The 15,011-nt window shown below is 47.3% G+C and overlaps 5 protein-coding genes across 5 annotated transcripts; 3 read left to right on the forward strand and 2 right to left on the reverse strand.

The window, feature by feature from the left end:
- Positions 1–209: 209 nt before the first annotated feature.
- On the reverse strand, positions 210–1,502 carry mdm12 (ERMES complex subunit MDM12; the record flags this gene model as incomplete). The annotated part of the gene is made up of 1 exon (XM_057160506.1): positions 210–1,502. One exon carries the CDS (start codon positions 1,500–1,502, stop codon positions 210–212), a length of 1,293 nt encoding a protein of 430 aa, XP_057026754.1.
- A 2,638-nt stretch (positions 1,503–4,140) lies between these two features.
- N7466_001109 (uncharacterized protein) lies at positions 4,141–4,458 on the reverse strand (the record flags this gene model as incomplete). Its single annotated transcript, XM_057160507.1, has 2 exons — positions 4,141–4,214; positions 4,305–4,458. The coding sequence occupies 2 exons, from the start codon at positions 4,456–4,458 to the stop codon at positions 4,141–4,143; spliced, it is 228 nt and encodes a 75-aa protein (XP_057026755.1).
- A 3,227-nt stretch (positions 4,459–7,685) lies between these two features.
- On the forward strand, positions 7,686–7,967 carry N7466_001110 (uncharacterized protein; the record flags this gene model as incomplete). Its single annotated transcript, XM_057160508.1, has 1 exon — positions 7,686–7,967. The coding sequence occupies one exon, from the start codon at positions 7,686–7,688 to the stop codon at positions 7,965–7,967; it is 282 nt and encodes a 93-aa protein (XP_057026756.1).
- Positions 7,968–10,731: 2,764 nt separating this feature from the next.
- On the forward strand, positions 10,732–11,136 carry N7466_001111 (uncharacterized protein; the record flags this gene model as incomplete). The annotated part of the gene is made up of 1 exon (XM_057160509.1): positions 10,732–11,136. One exon carries the CDS (start codon positions 10,732–10,734, stop codon positions 11,134–11,136), a length of 405 nt encoding a protein of 134 aa, XP_057026757.1.
- Positions 11,137–13,002: 1,866 nt separating this feature from the next.
- N7466_001112 (uncharacterized protein) lies at positions 13,003–13,623 on the forward strand (the record flags this gene model as incomplete). The annotated part of the gene is made up of 1 exon (XM_057160510.1): positions 13,003–13,623. The coding sequence occupies one exon, from the start codon at positions 13,003–13,005 to the stop codon at positions 13,621–13,623; it is 621 nt and encodes a 206-aa protein (XP_057026758.1).
- Between the last annotated feature and the right edge of the window lie 1,388 nt (positions 13,624–15,011).

A 15,011-nucleotide genomic window follows, 5' to 3' on the forward strand; every position in this document is an offset into this window, starting at 1 on the left:
ACCACTTTGAGAAATATTCAACAATTCATAGTGTTTACTTTGGAAAACTATCAAGTTGATTCGGTTATTCATGATATGTTTTAGCTAGTGACAATGTACTGAAGATACTATAGAACTCTCTCTGGGATCATACTATATCATCTTAAATGTCGTGAATTCGTAACTATACTACATGCAGTATTGGAGTCACCGGAGTGTTGTCTCGCAAATTAGATCAGGAAAGTCCAGAAGCTGGGATAAACCAGTTCCTCCTCGAAAATGCGGCGAACCTGGGCAAGTACAAATCTCTCCACTTTACCCACATTCTTTAGAACTTGCTTCCCATCTTCCTTTCGGCCGATTTCACTTTCTACCCGAATCTCTTGCAACAACCCACCCTGTCGCTTCTGTTCGCGCTCCGCTCCAGATTTTGGACGCCCATCTTCTCCGTGATTTGGAGCGGGTTGACCCTGCGTTTCAGAGCCAAGGAGTGCATCCGCATCCTCTGCAGACAGGAAACAAAAATGCACGCGCTTGCGGATGTAGGCGACTACTGCCACCCCATCGAAAGTAATGCCAGTCACATTAAGTTTCAGCGGAAGACCAACAAAGCTAGGCATGGGATAATCGAGCAGTATCTCCGCTGTAAGTGACATGCGCACATCTCCGGCGTATTTTGCATGACATAATACTTGGAAATCATCTGGTCGGCGCTCGCGCATTCGAGGTGGGATCGGGATCGAGGGGTCGTCTGCAAGGGACTCAGTTGATGGCTGGGGAATATCGGCGGGGTGCTCAGCGCTGTTACGGTTCGAGCCACTACTGCCTGTGTGGCCGATAGAGGGGTGTGAGGCTGTGGAGGGTCGAGATGCGGAGTGTGTGGTGTCGAGGTCTGGTTCCGGGCGCTGCTGTTGGTGTGCTGACGGACGAGACGGACGGGCTTGTCTTCCACCGTAGGCAGCCAGGCCGGAGTCAGACCAGCCGCTTGCAAATTGTGTGCTGCCCGCGACAGCCGCGAGAGGCGTCTGCGTTCCGGATAGACCCCCCAGTGACATGAGATGGTAGCCCAGGGTTGAAGTACCGCCAGGAATCCCGGGGGTCCCTGAGCGGGGTAGGAAGTGTGGGTTGAGATGATCGCCCAGGGGGAGCGGAGATCGGAGGGCGGATGGTTGGAATTGTTCGCCGGGGTATGGGTGGTGACTGAAGCTGTGAGGGCTGTGGGCTGTGTGGTTCATTGGCATTTCGTCATCGTAATCCGACCATTGCTCGACAAGCTCCTCGGAGGTTGCTGAGGTGTCATCGTCGTCTTCTTCGTAAAAGTCTGAGAAAGGTTCGCAGAAATCCTTGATCTCCAGATCTGGGCCAATGGTGCCGAAGTCGAAGGAATGGACCTGGACCGAGCGTATGAAGCGTGGGAGGGCCACCTCCTGGAACTTGTCATGAACAAACGCGCGAATGCGCTCCGCGAGAGCCTCTCCGTCCGGGCCGGAGGTGGCTGTTGCCCAGTCAACTTCGATAGACATTACATATGCGATATGTGACAATCTTTGATTACACTGCTAACCTCATGGAAGCGCGGGATGGAGAGCTAAAGCTAACGGAAACCCGCCTCTTGACGCGCTGCACGTGACCTGGAGACCACATTGTGGGTCTACACAATGAAAGTTCTCGTTCCTGGATGATGATATGAGTTTAAAAAAAAAGAAGGAACTCTTTGGATGAATCTCTATATCCTATGAAGGAATTTCCCCTTCCCAGATGCCTATCCTCATCGATAATGCCTTTCTAAGCCGCCGAAATGATCGAACTTGATCGCTTCCAAAGTAGCGGCTCGCCCGCCTCGCCGAAGTTTGGTTCCGGTCATAGCGATCGTTCAGCTATCGATTTTAGCGGGGCTATTTATTTGTCAAATACGATCAGCCACAGAAATCGGCTACCAATCCTCATGAGATCATTGGGGAGAAATCCTCAAAGAGCAAGTCCTTGTGACTTGTGAAGGCCGTCTATGCGAAGCATTTGAACGACGCCATCTTGCCTAGCATGTCCTCTGTCAATAGCATCAATAGCCACATTTGACCCTGGGAATGGACAGGTCCAGAGCTAGCTTGTGGGACTCGAGATCGGCGTTCTGCCTTGGCGATAGAGCCCGGGATCCCCGAAAGTCCATTGCCCCCAGGCCCCAGCTTGCTCTGATCACCATATCCCCCTTAGGTTAAGTCCCAAATTAACAGGGCATGAACTTTCACCGTACGGACTAAGGAGTACTAAGAGTAATGCTTCCAGACTTTGGCATAAGGCCTAATGTTGGGGCCCGCCACTGCGCTTGCCTAGGGTTTTGTCTCTGATAGCGTGATTGCGGCAACAGCTCCACGCCAGCCGCCGGGCTCATTGCCTGCCCGATTTCCTACACAGCTACTAGTTACCTACCTAGTATGACGGTGGCCTTCTTTTGCAAAGAAAAATGAACAACATTATAGATCTTCTTCGATATTGTGAGACTATAACTCATGCCGCGAACAAGATATCAATAGGTGATTTGCGCCCAAATCAGCTGATAAAAAGACTATGCGGGCCTAATGCAATCCACAACAGGTCTCCCGCGGCTCTGCCAACCTATCGATACCCACGGGGTCCACTGTCGCGTTTGATACCACTGGTTTATTTGCTGGATGGCAAACTCTGGTGGCTTCGTGAGTCTCTGGGCCATTAACCGATAACCAATGACTGGCCAGCCATCTCTCGCACGTCCTTTCCTCTTTGTACTGGCTGCCTTGATGGGCTCTAGTAAATCTGCAATCCATTCTTGGGCCGTGGCAAGGCTATTTGCGTCTTTTCTTCGGAGATAATTCTGGTTTCAGGCTCTCGTGGCACGCTCGAGCCGTTTATTCTATCCATGGGCAAAGCGGATTGTCCTCCTTCAGACAGAGCAATGTAGTGATTGTGGGCTTGAAAGGGCTACGCGCCTTTCCCAGCCCTTGCAGCGGATTTGATGGGGCCATGTGAGTGGATTTCCTTCCACTCCCCGTGCCGTATCGGAACAGAAGCCTGCATGGGATGGCTCTTTCCTTCTCCATGCATCACAACGTGGCTCACCCTGATATGGTCCATGCGTGCGTGGCTGAATTCGATCTGCAGTCCCATAACCGTTTCTCGCTTCGAGGAGGGGGGCGGCGTTAGGATAGCACCCGAGCCACCCGAGCCAACAGAGCCTTGAGTGTCTAGGAAAAGGTGATCTCTGCACGCTCATATTTGAATCATGACCCTGAATCTTTATACAACGACCTAGCTCGTAGTTCGCGCCAATTAACCTTCTATTCTAACGGCAGTTGATCCGTACAGTATGCTGAACAATGCCTTTCCCGTCCTCTTATCCCTGTAAGCGCCAACGTGGACATGCACTCATCTCCCACTCTCGGTCCACGGCCCCCCCTGCTAGCTTCTCGCCACAATTCTTGATCAGACTTTTTGCCATGTGCCACCATCCAGTCATTCATCTCGGGGTTTTATTATCCTTAGGCGTGGGTGACCTTGTATGTGCCTCGATGCAGCCATAATAAGCGCGAATGATCCAAACCCACCCTAGTGTCTTGGCCGGAACATAATTCCAAATACCCCAACTTCAAATTCACTCCATTCCAAATCTTCTCAACACCTTTGCGAGTCAAGGCTTATCTTGCTCCAGATGTCGAATTGGGTATGTATACTCAGGTACTATGAATGATTACCTGGTCTGGTGATTATCATCAGATTTTTTGCAAAATAGGTAGAAAGTCTTCGGTGTATATTCAAGTGAGGTAAATGCCAATGAGAGATAGTCAAGTATGCTAGTGTGAAAGAATGAAGAGGGGAATCAAAATTGGCGGCTTTTCCGATTTGTCTGCCGGGGGAGGTGCCCGAGCCATGGGAAGCCAGAACGAAAAGACTGGAGCAATCCAGAAATCCGCGAAGAAAAAAAAAAAAAAAAAACAAAGAAAAAGAACAGAAACATTCCAAAAAGTCCACCCGGGAGATATAGAGGCATACAAAAAAGCCAGTCCAGGCAACAAGCATTAAGGGCAGATGGCAACATAGCCAAACAAAAACAATCCTCCAAGCCATAAAAAAATGACAAAGTCCAAAATACCCTTCCGTTTTGTGTGGAAGACCACGTCAATGTCATCATTACACGTGAGAGTGCTCGTCTTGGAATTCGTCGACGTGATCCTCCAAGTTAGAGACCCGTGCGGTCAAATCATCTGTAGAGATTGTGTTAGGAGAATAAACCCTAGCAAGCGAGCAGTAGGGTAGATTGAGGCCCACTAACGTTTCGATCATGTCTTAGGTACTTCCACCGTGCTTTGGGCAGTTGTAGCCCTGACGCTTGCGGAAGTGCTCTTTCACACCGTGACAGGAAGGGGTGCCCTTCTTCGCGCAGGCAACAACGCCGCCCTCTTGAACGGAGCAGCCGCAGTCGTAGAGGAAGATATAGACGGAACACATAATGGTTGAGGGAGAGAGAAGATCTTTGTGAAAAGACGTATAGGTAGGTAGAGGTAGAGATAGTAAAGCGTTTGAATCAGTGGAATATAGCTTTGGAGGCTTATGACTGAAGATCGATGGCTTGGAACTATAGATATCGAGGAGGGTTCACGGCCACCTTTATAACATTCGATATAGCTATCCCGGATGAAGGACTGCGCCGCCTTGCAGGTACAAAAGATACAATTCTGAGTCAAGGGAAGACGAGAATCAAAAATGCTATCGGCCTCACAGGCGCTGCGCAGGACATACAGATGCGCCGTATGCATCTAATGACTTAGTGATCACTCGCTCGGGGACGAAAGCCGGACCAACTGGAGTGCACAAATAAGGGGAAAGCCCATCGGACTATGCAGGTAGAATCTCTCGTCAACAGCGGTTATGTGGATCATCAGAGAGGGGCAGACTACTAGTTAGTGAGTTGCGCCTGATGGGGGGGTGGATGTTCGTTTCTGTCCACACGAATAGCGAATAGATTGGCAATATCAAGGCTTGTCGAACCATTGATCATCCCCTCCCACACCCCAATCTCCATTAGAGTTCCGCAGCTGCAGCGTGCACTTGACATCATCCCGTAATTCCCCACGTCCGCGCACTAACCCAAGTTGCGTTGCCCGATCCGCAAATGAGGCTGCCCATCACACCAACAACTCGTTCTGGAGACTTGCGCCAGGCATAGCGTCGAGCTCATCTGACAGACCTCTGCATTCCATTGGAAGTTGTCCATTTTTGCTTTTCGGGTGTCAGTGCACCTGCCACCTACCACAGGCGTAGTTGTGGAGAAAAGGGTTGGGGCGGGCACACTGCACAGTAGATGTGAAGGTGGCCATGCAAGGCATAGCACATCGGGGGCGATGAGAAGCTTTTTGTTTCGCGCAGTTATTCTGATTTGTCAAATATTCTGATTCGTTGAGCAGGCAGAAATTTCCGATATTTTGGGGGCAGTATGTGATTCTTGCTGCTCCAGCGGGCTTTGGAGATATACAGGTCACCAACTGTAAGCAAGTATAGACCCATGACAGCTAATAATTTCCCGCTCAAATGGAGAACAGAAGCTTGGCCATTGCAAAAAAAACTTCGCAACCCTCACAGAAATCTCGATTATTGAAAGTCTAGATCATGGGCAATGATCATTGTCTCCATATCATGGCCCCCATCTTCCTCTGCGTAGGCAAATAGAGCTCGTTGCAATGGCGCAGTTGGTGATAGTGATCATAAACTCAGGAAAATCTGCAAGGTGACGAGATGTTATTTTCCAGTAATCAGGTTCAATGATGAAAAATCGAAAAACACCCCGAATAATTGACGCATATTGAGGGTAAGAAAAATCTTGAATAATGGCAAGATTGAGCATCTTGTGGACGTAGTGTGATAAATGCGGGAATCTTTTTCGGATTAGCGGTAGTATTTGACGGGAGGCTATAGAAATTAAAGATTCACTCTGGGCCTATAGATTATTTCTAGTGCCATTCTAGAGCCAATTTGACTGGCGAAGAACGATTGCTCTCAGCGGTGGCGCAGTAGCGCTGATATTGTAACTGACACTGAGGCTCTCCCCTCTCCGCTCAGGCGCCTGCGCCCGGGATGTCAACTCCGGGCGAGGGTGATACGCCCCAGACCCCGAGAGGGCGGCAAGGCACAGAAATCTCTCTCCACTTTGAACTTTTTTTTTTTGGCGCTGTTGGTTTGTGGATCAATGGATTATATGCCCGGAGAATGCAGAGTCCAATGAAATGAAGAACAAAGTAATTAAATCAATTCAAAGGAAGTTTTTAGGTTTCTAGTCCTCGCAGGACATTTCTACCACGTGATGGTTCTTTTGAACCCATGAACTCCTTTAGTCTCCTAAGGCTACAAGGCTTTGAGCCCAGTCAGCATCTGATGTATTCTTTTTTTCTTTTCTTTTCCTTTTTTTTTCTTTTCTTTCAAATCCAATGACTATTCCAGACCCATTCTGGGCATCTACGCCATTGCACATCAGTATACATTAGTTTCTACTAAATGGTCGTTTGGAATACTATACCAGGCGGAATCCCTCTTTCATTTCCCCGAAACCGAAAAGCGGTCAACTGGTCTCATTTCTGCCAGTGCCAACCTTGGAAGTCACATGTCGGAACAACCTTCCCCACAAACTGCTAAATAAACAACCGAAACCTCCGGGCCTTTCGGTTAAAGCAGATCTACAATGGACGATAAGCGGATGATGTCATTTACTTCTGCATCACGATAACCCTGAAATTAAATCGGAGCTATTGGCGCATGCAAAAGTGAGATGTACACGGATATCATCGGAGACGGTCGGGCGTGCAACAAAGTCGACGAAACACAATGAAGCCTGTATCTGAGGCCTCCGCACCCAACACGAATCTTGGAGAAGCGGTGGACGGACCAGCCTGTGAAATTCAATAGCTCTCCCACGCTGGATGACTCTTGGTCCCCTCATCTCATCCTCACGGTAGATCTTCCGAGGTTTCTTTGACTTTCGGCTCGCCACGGGGCCCGCCCCGATACCATGAAGAGCCAACACAGCAAGACAAAAAAAATTCAAAATCAGAATTGCGCAATTAGCGATTAGCAATCGGGGGGCCTTGGTTCAACCGCCAAGAATATGCATATTTGCCATGGCTTCTGGGAATGACTAGCAAGCCCTGTCCGGGGCCGGTGTGACCCAAATACCGAAGCCAAGAGGGGCGACGTCGAAGAATTGGAAAGCAGAAGGGCAGAAGGGGGTGATAGTTGTCCAATAGTGACGTCTTGGCTCTTAGAGTAATCCTAATTGCCCCCCTTTTTTGCTTCTTTTTTCATTTTTTTTCTGTGAGCCAAGACATGTGAGAATGCCTAGTAATGTTTGGGATCGTCTATTATGGGCGACAATCGCGGGGAGGCTTGGTCTGCATGACCACGGGTATCCACTTGCCCCCCGGCTGAGATGTCCTGGATCGACGCTTTGTCGAGCACATCAGATACGCAAAAATGCCCCTCATTCCCCAAGGTCCACGGAGGTCCCGGGGTATAAAGTCTGACCGATTTCACCCGTCTCAAGCTTTCTTTTCTATTAACCCAAACTACCTTTCCAAAACAAAAGCTGTCCAACTCTCTGCCTTCCAAAGAAACCTTCCACTTTTTCACACAACACCACTTTACAAACAACATCCTTTTTGAAAAATCTCAAAAAGAAAACAGCCAACATGTACACCTACACTCCTACTCACCGTTTCCTCGTCCTCTCTGCTGCCGAATCGGTGCCTTTCAACCCTGCCAACAAGTTCCTTGTCTTGTCACCAATTGAGTCTGGCCCAGACCCTCGTGCCTTTGAAGAAGAGGCCGTGTCTGATTTGGCCCCCGCGGACCAGAGCCCTACCGTGGCTCCCAAGTCGCACCGGTCTGACAGCACCTCATCTACATCGACTGTGGACTCCGAGAAGGGCTTCCTCTTCCTTGGCCACACTCCTCGACGATTCTCTCAGTGATTCTTTCACGTTCGAGTTCTTTGTTCCATCTATCTTTTTACCACGCATTTATTTTTTTATCACGACATGAGCGAACAGATTGCATTTCATTTTAACAATGGAGCCGGTCATCCATTGATTTCCCCACGTGGTCCAGCCCCGAACAACCCCAATCAAGGAACTCGAGGTCATTGACCATCTGGACACAAGCGGCGGAAAAGCAACTGGGGTGTTTCAGGCGCTATCAGATCTGGGCCGTATGGCAATATGTTTATTTTCCTTGTTTCTTTTCTCTGTGTGCATTATCATCAGAACCGAATACCAAACACAATGTATCTTTTTCGGACCAAATCACAATTAAACGTGTTTCTTTCCAATCCAACTCTGCACGTAGTATGTACCCATACCCAAAATCCCCATCAAGGCCACATCCCTGACACAGCCTCTGTTGTGTATCATGCCCAGACAATATTAGCCACCAGATGCGAGGGATGATCCCCAAATACTTGCCAAGTAGCGCCAAGATGATGCGATGGTGATCCGCCAAGACTACTGTTTGATATGCCCGTCTTGGCCCTAAGCCTAGGAATCCCGCTTATCGCGTATCAACGTTCCACAGCCAAGGATCACCGCCAGACCGGTACTTCGTTCATGCCTGAAGATCTTCAAGGTTCCCCTTTATGGTCTTGCCAGTCCTCCGCCAAGTCATCCATTAGCAACCTTACATGCGCCGCCCAGCCCAAAAACAATGTCCCATCCCCTCCCTTTATTGAGAGTTGCTTTTGCTTTTTTTTTTCCAATTTCCGGCTGACGCTCTTCCACGTTCAGTTTCCGCTAATCAGATTGGCCTGTACGTGCAGTCGCTCATCATCCATCCCGTTCCCCGGTGAGATAGATCATATTCCCGGTGGGGTGCGAAACAGGCTCCTCCCCCGTACTCCGTAATAGTGCAGTTGAATCTCGCCCCCCTTTCCACTTTCCGCCCCCGCACCCCGGTGAAGACCAGTAGTGATGATGTGCGAAATCGATGCGACGTGTAGATTGTCCTTGACTTCTCCCCCTTTTGCTTTTTCGGTCAGACCTTACTGCGTCTGGTATCTTTGCCCAATTACCTCCTGTGATCGCTTTCACGTGGATAAGCGGAAAGGACTTGCGACTTGAGATATGTTGCACGCTTATCTCCGGGGCGGACTTCGGGGCAGCGGAAAGATTCTGGATTTCTCACTTGCCTCGGGAATTTCTATCCCGAACTCGCTTGGGACGGTTGCAGGTGACTACTTATCTTGTCTACCGGTTAAAAAAACATTCGCCTTCTTTTCAGATGGCTCCGCTTTGTTGCGCAACTGGCCGCTTTTTAATTAGCTTTTTTAAATTGGGATTGCCCCTGAGTCTCGGCAGTTTGATTCACTCGTGAAAATCAATTGCGAACTGAAGTATCATGTGTATCTAGTAACTGCCGTAGCGGTACAGGCCCCCTTGAAAAGAAATTCATAAATGACGACATTTGAAGTTGCGCGGTCGCAAATCTTTAGAATTGACAGCAGAAGCGCTTGTAGCTACTATATACCATCAAGCCCGCACGAATGAGGGTGAACAGGACATAAATCCTGCTAAATTTCATGAATTCATGGTCAAGTCCTTTTGTATTCCCTGATGTAAGTGCTTATTCCAGAGTCACTTTGGTTCGGAACCTTCCGGTCGCCTAAATAGGCCCCAACCCGGACGATCTCTTGAGCTTATTCCGTTCTTGAGATCTCAGATCTAGATGATGGCAGGGATACAGGGCTAGATTTGCCACAGCTTTTCCGGAATTCCTCGGAGATCATACCATCAGCCACACTATGGGATTTCCAACGCCTGAAATGAACAGTGAAAGCCGGAGTGTCAAAATGGCACTGGATTTTCTCCGTTGCTGAAAGTATCTTCTTAAATCTTTCCAAGGCTTTATTCGTCGTCCTCCGTGTGTGAAAGTTTTTGTATTCAACTAGAGTCTCGATTATCTCTACATTCTTCCAGAGACACATACCAAGTTATTACCAACTCTCGCTCATTCCACACTTACCAAGATCATCGTCTTGGCATTTTGTTGTAGTTGCTTTATAATATTGAATGAATACTATGGTAGGAACATCGACCTTCCGGCTCTCATTCGAGCTGATTCATGTTTGTTGCATCCGTGGATACAATTTGAATTTGAAGCCTAATCATTCAAATGTTGGTTTCAAGGTTGTGTCTTTTATATACATACTACCTAGTACTTGGAACTTTGAATTATTTTCTTACGAATATCTAGGCCCCAAAATAAGTATATCCATTCAATGTTTCTCAATCAATCAAATTCAAATAGGATCCATATATGCATGGATATGTTCACGCATGGCCTTTTCTTTAGAATAAATACAACTTTGATGTATACATAAATCCATGCGGCGTGCCCAACCCTCCAATGAAGACCAGACAGCATCAAATATAAGGAGAGTCATGTTACTCCATCAAAAGCAGACACGCCGGGCTTTCAGTCCCTATCCATGAATCTAGAGATATCTCAAAGAACATGGGATTCACAGATACTGCCCCAGCCGTAGCTGTGATGACAACCAGAGTAAACACGGAAAGACTGCGGCTTAAAGTTGAAGACACATGCTTCATAAGGAGTATCGTACCAGTCACAAACAGGGTTGAAGCTCCCCTTATGACCATTGCAAGCATCACTCTTCCAGAACGTAATGTATGCTTCATTGATATAGTAGAGCACCGCATAGTGCCAGGGAGCATAGCTACCCGTATGGCAAATCTCATGGTTGGCCTTGACAGCAAACGAGTTGCTATTACCAGCAGCATTGCGCAGCAGCATACTGATGTGGTCGGTCGTAGTCCGCTTGCCAGTAGACCAGAGGGCCTTTTGCTGGGACGAGAATTCCGCAGAAGCGTTGCTTTTGCCTGCAAGAATGTTTTGGAACTCTTGAAAGCTTTCTTCTGGGAGGTATACGGCTCCGGCGGTGGTGTGGTTCAGTGCATAGACCTTGGGCAGCTGGCCACCGATGTAGCCAAAGTGGGAGAGGTCGTAGAATGGGGAGTCGCGGTTCAGCTTCTCTGTGGCGAAGTTTCGATGGAAGGTAACATTCGAGGCAGTAGCGACAGCGCCGAAGAGGGCGGCAACCAGGGTTTGGAGTTTGACCATGGTGGGTGAGCTGGAATAGAGAATATCCAAATATTGAGTTTGTGTGTGTGTGTCCTGGGGAAGAGGGAAAAGATGATGGGCTTTGCGGCCTTTTCTAGTTCTCTACTGTCAAGCGTTGAGTCAACCCCTTTCGCGATTCCTTAAAAAAAAAAAAACCTCAACGGTTTTCAATCCACTATGCTTACAAGCAGCCCAGCGCTAGTCTTTGGGTTAGAATCCTGTTCCTCACGGAGCAGATTTTTCTTGAAGGCTGACGACTACTATGGGGGCTGTATTCACGGATAACTAGTATACATTTACGGTGACTACGGAGATAGATTTGGAAAAGACCAAAGGCTGTGACGTTTATGCAGCCATAAAAAGTCTCTATTTAAGATAAGAGATGCACTAGATGAAAATACAACTATCCGAGCAGTTCGGAACTGCCGGTGTGATCAACAACTCGTGTCAAAGCTAGTAGAAGATACAGAAAAACATCTCCATCTTTGTCCCGTTTTTAAGCCACCATCGGTCAACATCCGCTTTTCACTCTTGATAGAACAGGTTTTGAATACTATGCAGTAAATTCTGTGAGATTAAATGTGGAAATATTCAGAAAGAATGAGTCTCTTACGCAACCCGATCTCATATAATGCGGGCGATATCTCGACTTAATACACTCTCTGCCATGCATATTGCAAGGTGCCCACTTCCTGCGCTAGCCAAGTACAGTCAAGTGCAGCGTAATGTTTCCAGGGTATTTTACAGACGCTTCTTTGAAAGTGTAGTAAAGTGGTATCAATGTGACATTTGGTGTATTTATGCTGTAATTCTGTACCACTAAATTTGACATAAAATTTGTGGAATGGAGGCTCATTTGGGGGCCAAAACCCAGACTGATAGCAAGCGACCGCAGGGCATCTCGAGAAACGGGTACAGCATAGACTGCCACACCGAACAGCCGAAAGTCTGGTTTCACTCTCAACAATTGGTCTACACGCATAATGGCTTGGTGGAAATTATGATTGCATCTCAGAGAATCAGAAGGATTCGAACTAGCGCGAGTTCCTGCAGGTGAGTCGTGACATGCGCTAAACCTTTTGCACTAAATTAAGATTCAAAGCCTTTGCCATTATTTTGTTCAGTGCCAAGAGTGGGGCTTGTTCTCAGTCATTTTTTTCTCCAGCTGTTTTTCAAGGTATGATGGTCGTGCTCTTTAAGAATACATAGATCACTGTCATGTATGCGCGCTTATAGAATAGTCTAGTGGTTCATAGGGGGAAGGGTCGTGCGGCAGCAGAGGTAGAGCCGCATATAAAGGGCCCTTATAGGTATTGGCCAAATCAAAGTTTTGGGCCACATGAACCGCCGGCATCCGGGAGCCAGATGCATGTAAATCTCAAATTCAAGCTCATGGGTCGCACTAGTGACGCGAGCTTACGCGGAGGGCCCCGTTCGGACCGATCATACCTCATCAAAAACGAAAGATTCGGTCGGTTTGCGAGAAATTTTTAAGAAGGATCTATCTAGCCGGAATAGTGGATCTGACTATCTATGAAGCCAGTAGTATATTCCGTGTTCCGTTGTTTGTATAGATTTTGAATTCGCACAAGAAAGAAGTTTGAAGAATAAAAGTCGCGAAAATTCTCTGTATAAGAGGGACTGAATCTTCTCTCGATGTTACTCTATCTTTCAAGACCCCAGAACATTGAAATTCCTCATTCCTCCATTCTCTCCTTCCGTGCATACTGTCTTTGACTTTAATCCTCTCGATCTCTCAGTGTCTCTACATTCTGTAGAGACATAACAAGCGCCGCCCAATCTGCATCCAATCGTCTTTGCCGCTGTGGTATTTATCGACATTCTTGCGATTTATATCAGACTATCAACGGGAAAATGGTCAACTGCGGTCGAATTATCACTACTCTGCTCTCACTTGGCTTTGTTTCAAGAGGTGTTGCAGGGAATGCAATTCCATTGAACACCACGCGTGTGGCATACGTGCCTGTCGTTCGCGATTGGGACAATGGAAACGGAACCATGATAACGCACTATGGATCTGTGCTTCCTGATTCTCCATTATTGAGCCAAGATACCCAGCTCGCAATACGCGATGAAGTGACAATTCAATATGCCACAGTCCTCACGGTTGCCTCCTCCTTGATTCTTGCAGCCGGCAGTTCAATCACCATCTGCAAGACCATTGCGCGCGAAATTCTCTATAGATCAACTGCCAACGAGTGCTCTCTTGTTTATGGAACTGCCATGGATGACGTAAAGATCGAGGGCTACTCCTACCGGGCGAGTACGACTGGCACCAACTGCAAAACAACGGCGGTTTATGCGGAAATTCTCAAGGCCGTGCACGAATGTGTCAACGATCTGCATAATCAGAAGGCGACAACTGGATGTTGCAAGTTCCGACATGCAGGCTCCTGGACTGGTCATTTGCGGGTTACATCAATGCCCGAGAAGCACCCAGTAGAGGACATTGTGTGTAACTTTTCTTCCGACTGATGAGGCAAGTTCATGGCCTCCACGAGTTCATTGGTGAATTCGTCAACTTCAAGGATGAATAGACCCAAGCAGAGGGGCTTATCTTATGTTCCTTGTTTCTGGGCGGAAGGTCGCAGGTCTTTGGAGATTCAGATGGACTTGTCGTGAAATGAAGCGGTGTGATGTATTCAAATGTTTACTTTTTGATGCTATCTGTGCGTACTCGGATACCCATATACAAACCGCGTCAAAAAGAATCATATATAGCTTTCGTGGATGGTCAATTTCATGACAACAAATATGGAATCAATGAATACTTTTCCGAGGTCAAACGTCTACTCTTACTTATGTTAAATTTGCTTAAATCTACCACATATGTGATTGCACGAAAATTGGCCAGCCATCCCGCTAGTCGGTGAAGCTCAACAATCCGCCAGTCAAAACAAACTCGCATTGATTATGCAGCTAGATAATAAAAAGCACCCCATGCGTCATAGACTTTGATCTAGATCCCTGAGGCTTGTCTCCGCACATACATTCTCCACAAACTCACCTCAGCCCATATGCGGGGAAATTGAGTTGTCGGGAGAAATCGGCAAGGGATGTTTCAACTGAGTTGCTTCCACAAAGGATAGAAATTAACTGAATGCGGGGAATCACAATGAGTTGAATATTCTGAAATTATTTAGTCAAGCATATATTCAATATTGGCCGGGAATTGTGAAAATATTGTATTGTTGGGAAATCCTGGCTCTTGAGCCACGGGTGCTTCCCGACTAACATCTAATGGGCATCCAAACATTGAACGAACCTTGGGGGTTTCAAATGTTCCCTTCAAAATTGATGTTTCTTCCAGGCCGGGTTGTGCCGGTTGTGTCCAGAATCTTCAATGTTGGGATCCAGATACATCCATCCTGTATATCCTTTTTAAATATTGAAATGGCGGAGGAGTGACCTCAAATGCACATGCACGCATTGATCTATTCAATGTTGATTTATGCCCACAGGTATATATATGCATTCAAAGACAATGGTTCAACTTCCAAGCATTACATATACAAACCACAAATCTCGGGATTTGGTCGGAAGCAATATTTTATTCTCGAAGTGTGATATAGAAAGAACATTCCAAAGTTTTAAATAAGAAGAGACGGGAAAAGAGAGGGCTCTATGATCTATCCAGATGTCTACAGGGAACTGCGCTAGTCCTGATTGGGACATCCATGGGTGTCACATGCCGACTGTACCAGTTGACTGAGCGTAATAAACAACGCGACATCCATTCATGAATAGATGGATCCGGGGAAATTGAGCCACACATGTGCAAAGTGCCCAGGTAGAGCAAGGTTGTCGAGATATATGTAACTATTGATTAGATGATGATCACAATTAATTGAGGGGAACACTTG

This window comes from Penicillium verhagenii (genome assembly GCF_028828195.1).
Source record: "Penicillium verhagenii strain IBT 33310 chromosome Unknown utg000002l_segment0_segment0, whole genome shotgun sequence".
In the NCBI taxonomy this organism is placed as follows: domain Eukaryota; kingdom Fungi; phylum Ascomycota; class Eurotiomycetes; order Eurotiales; family Aspergillaceae; genus Penicillium; species Penicillium verhagenii.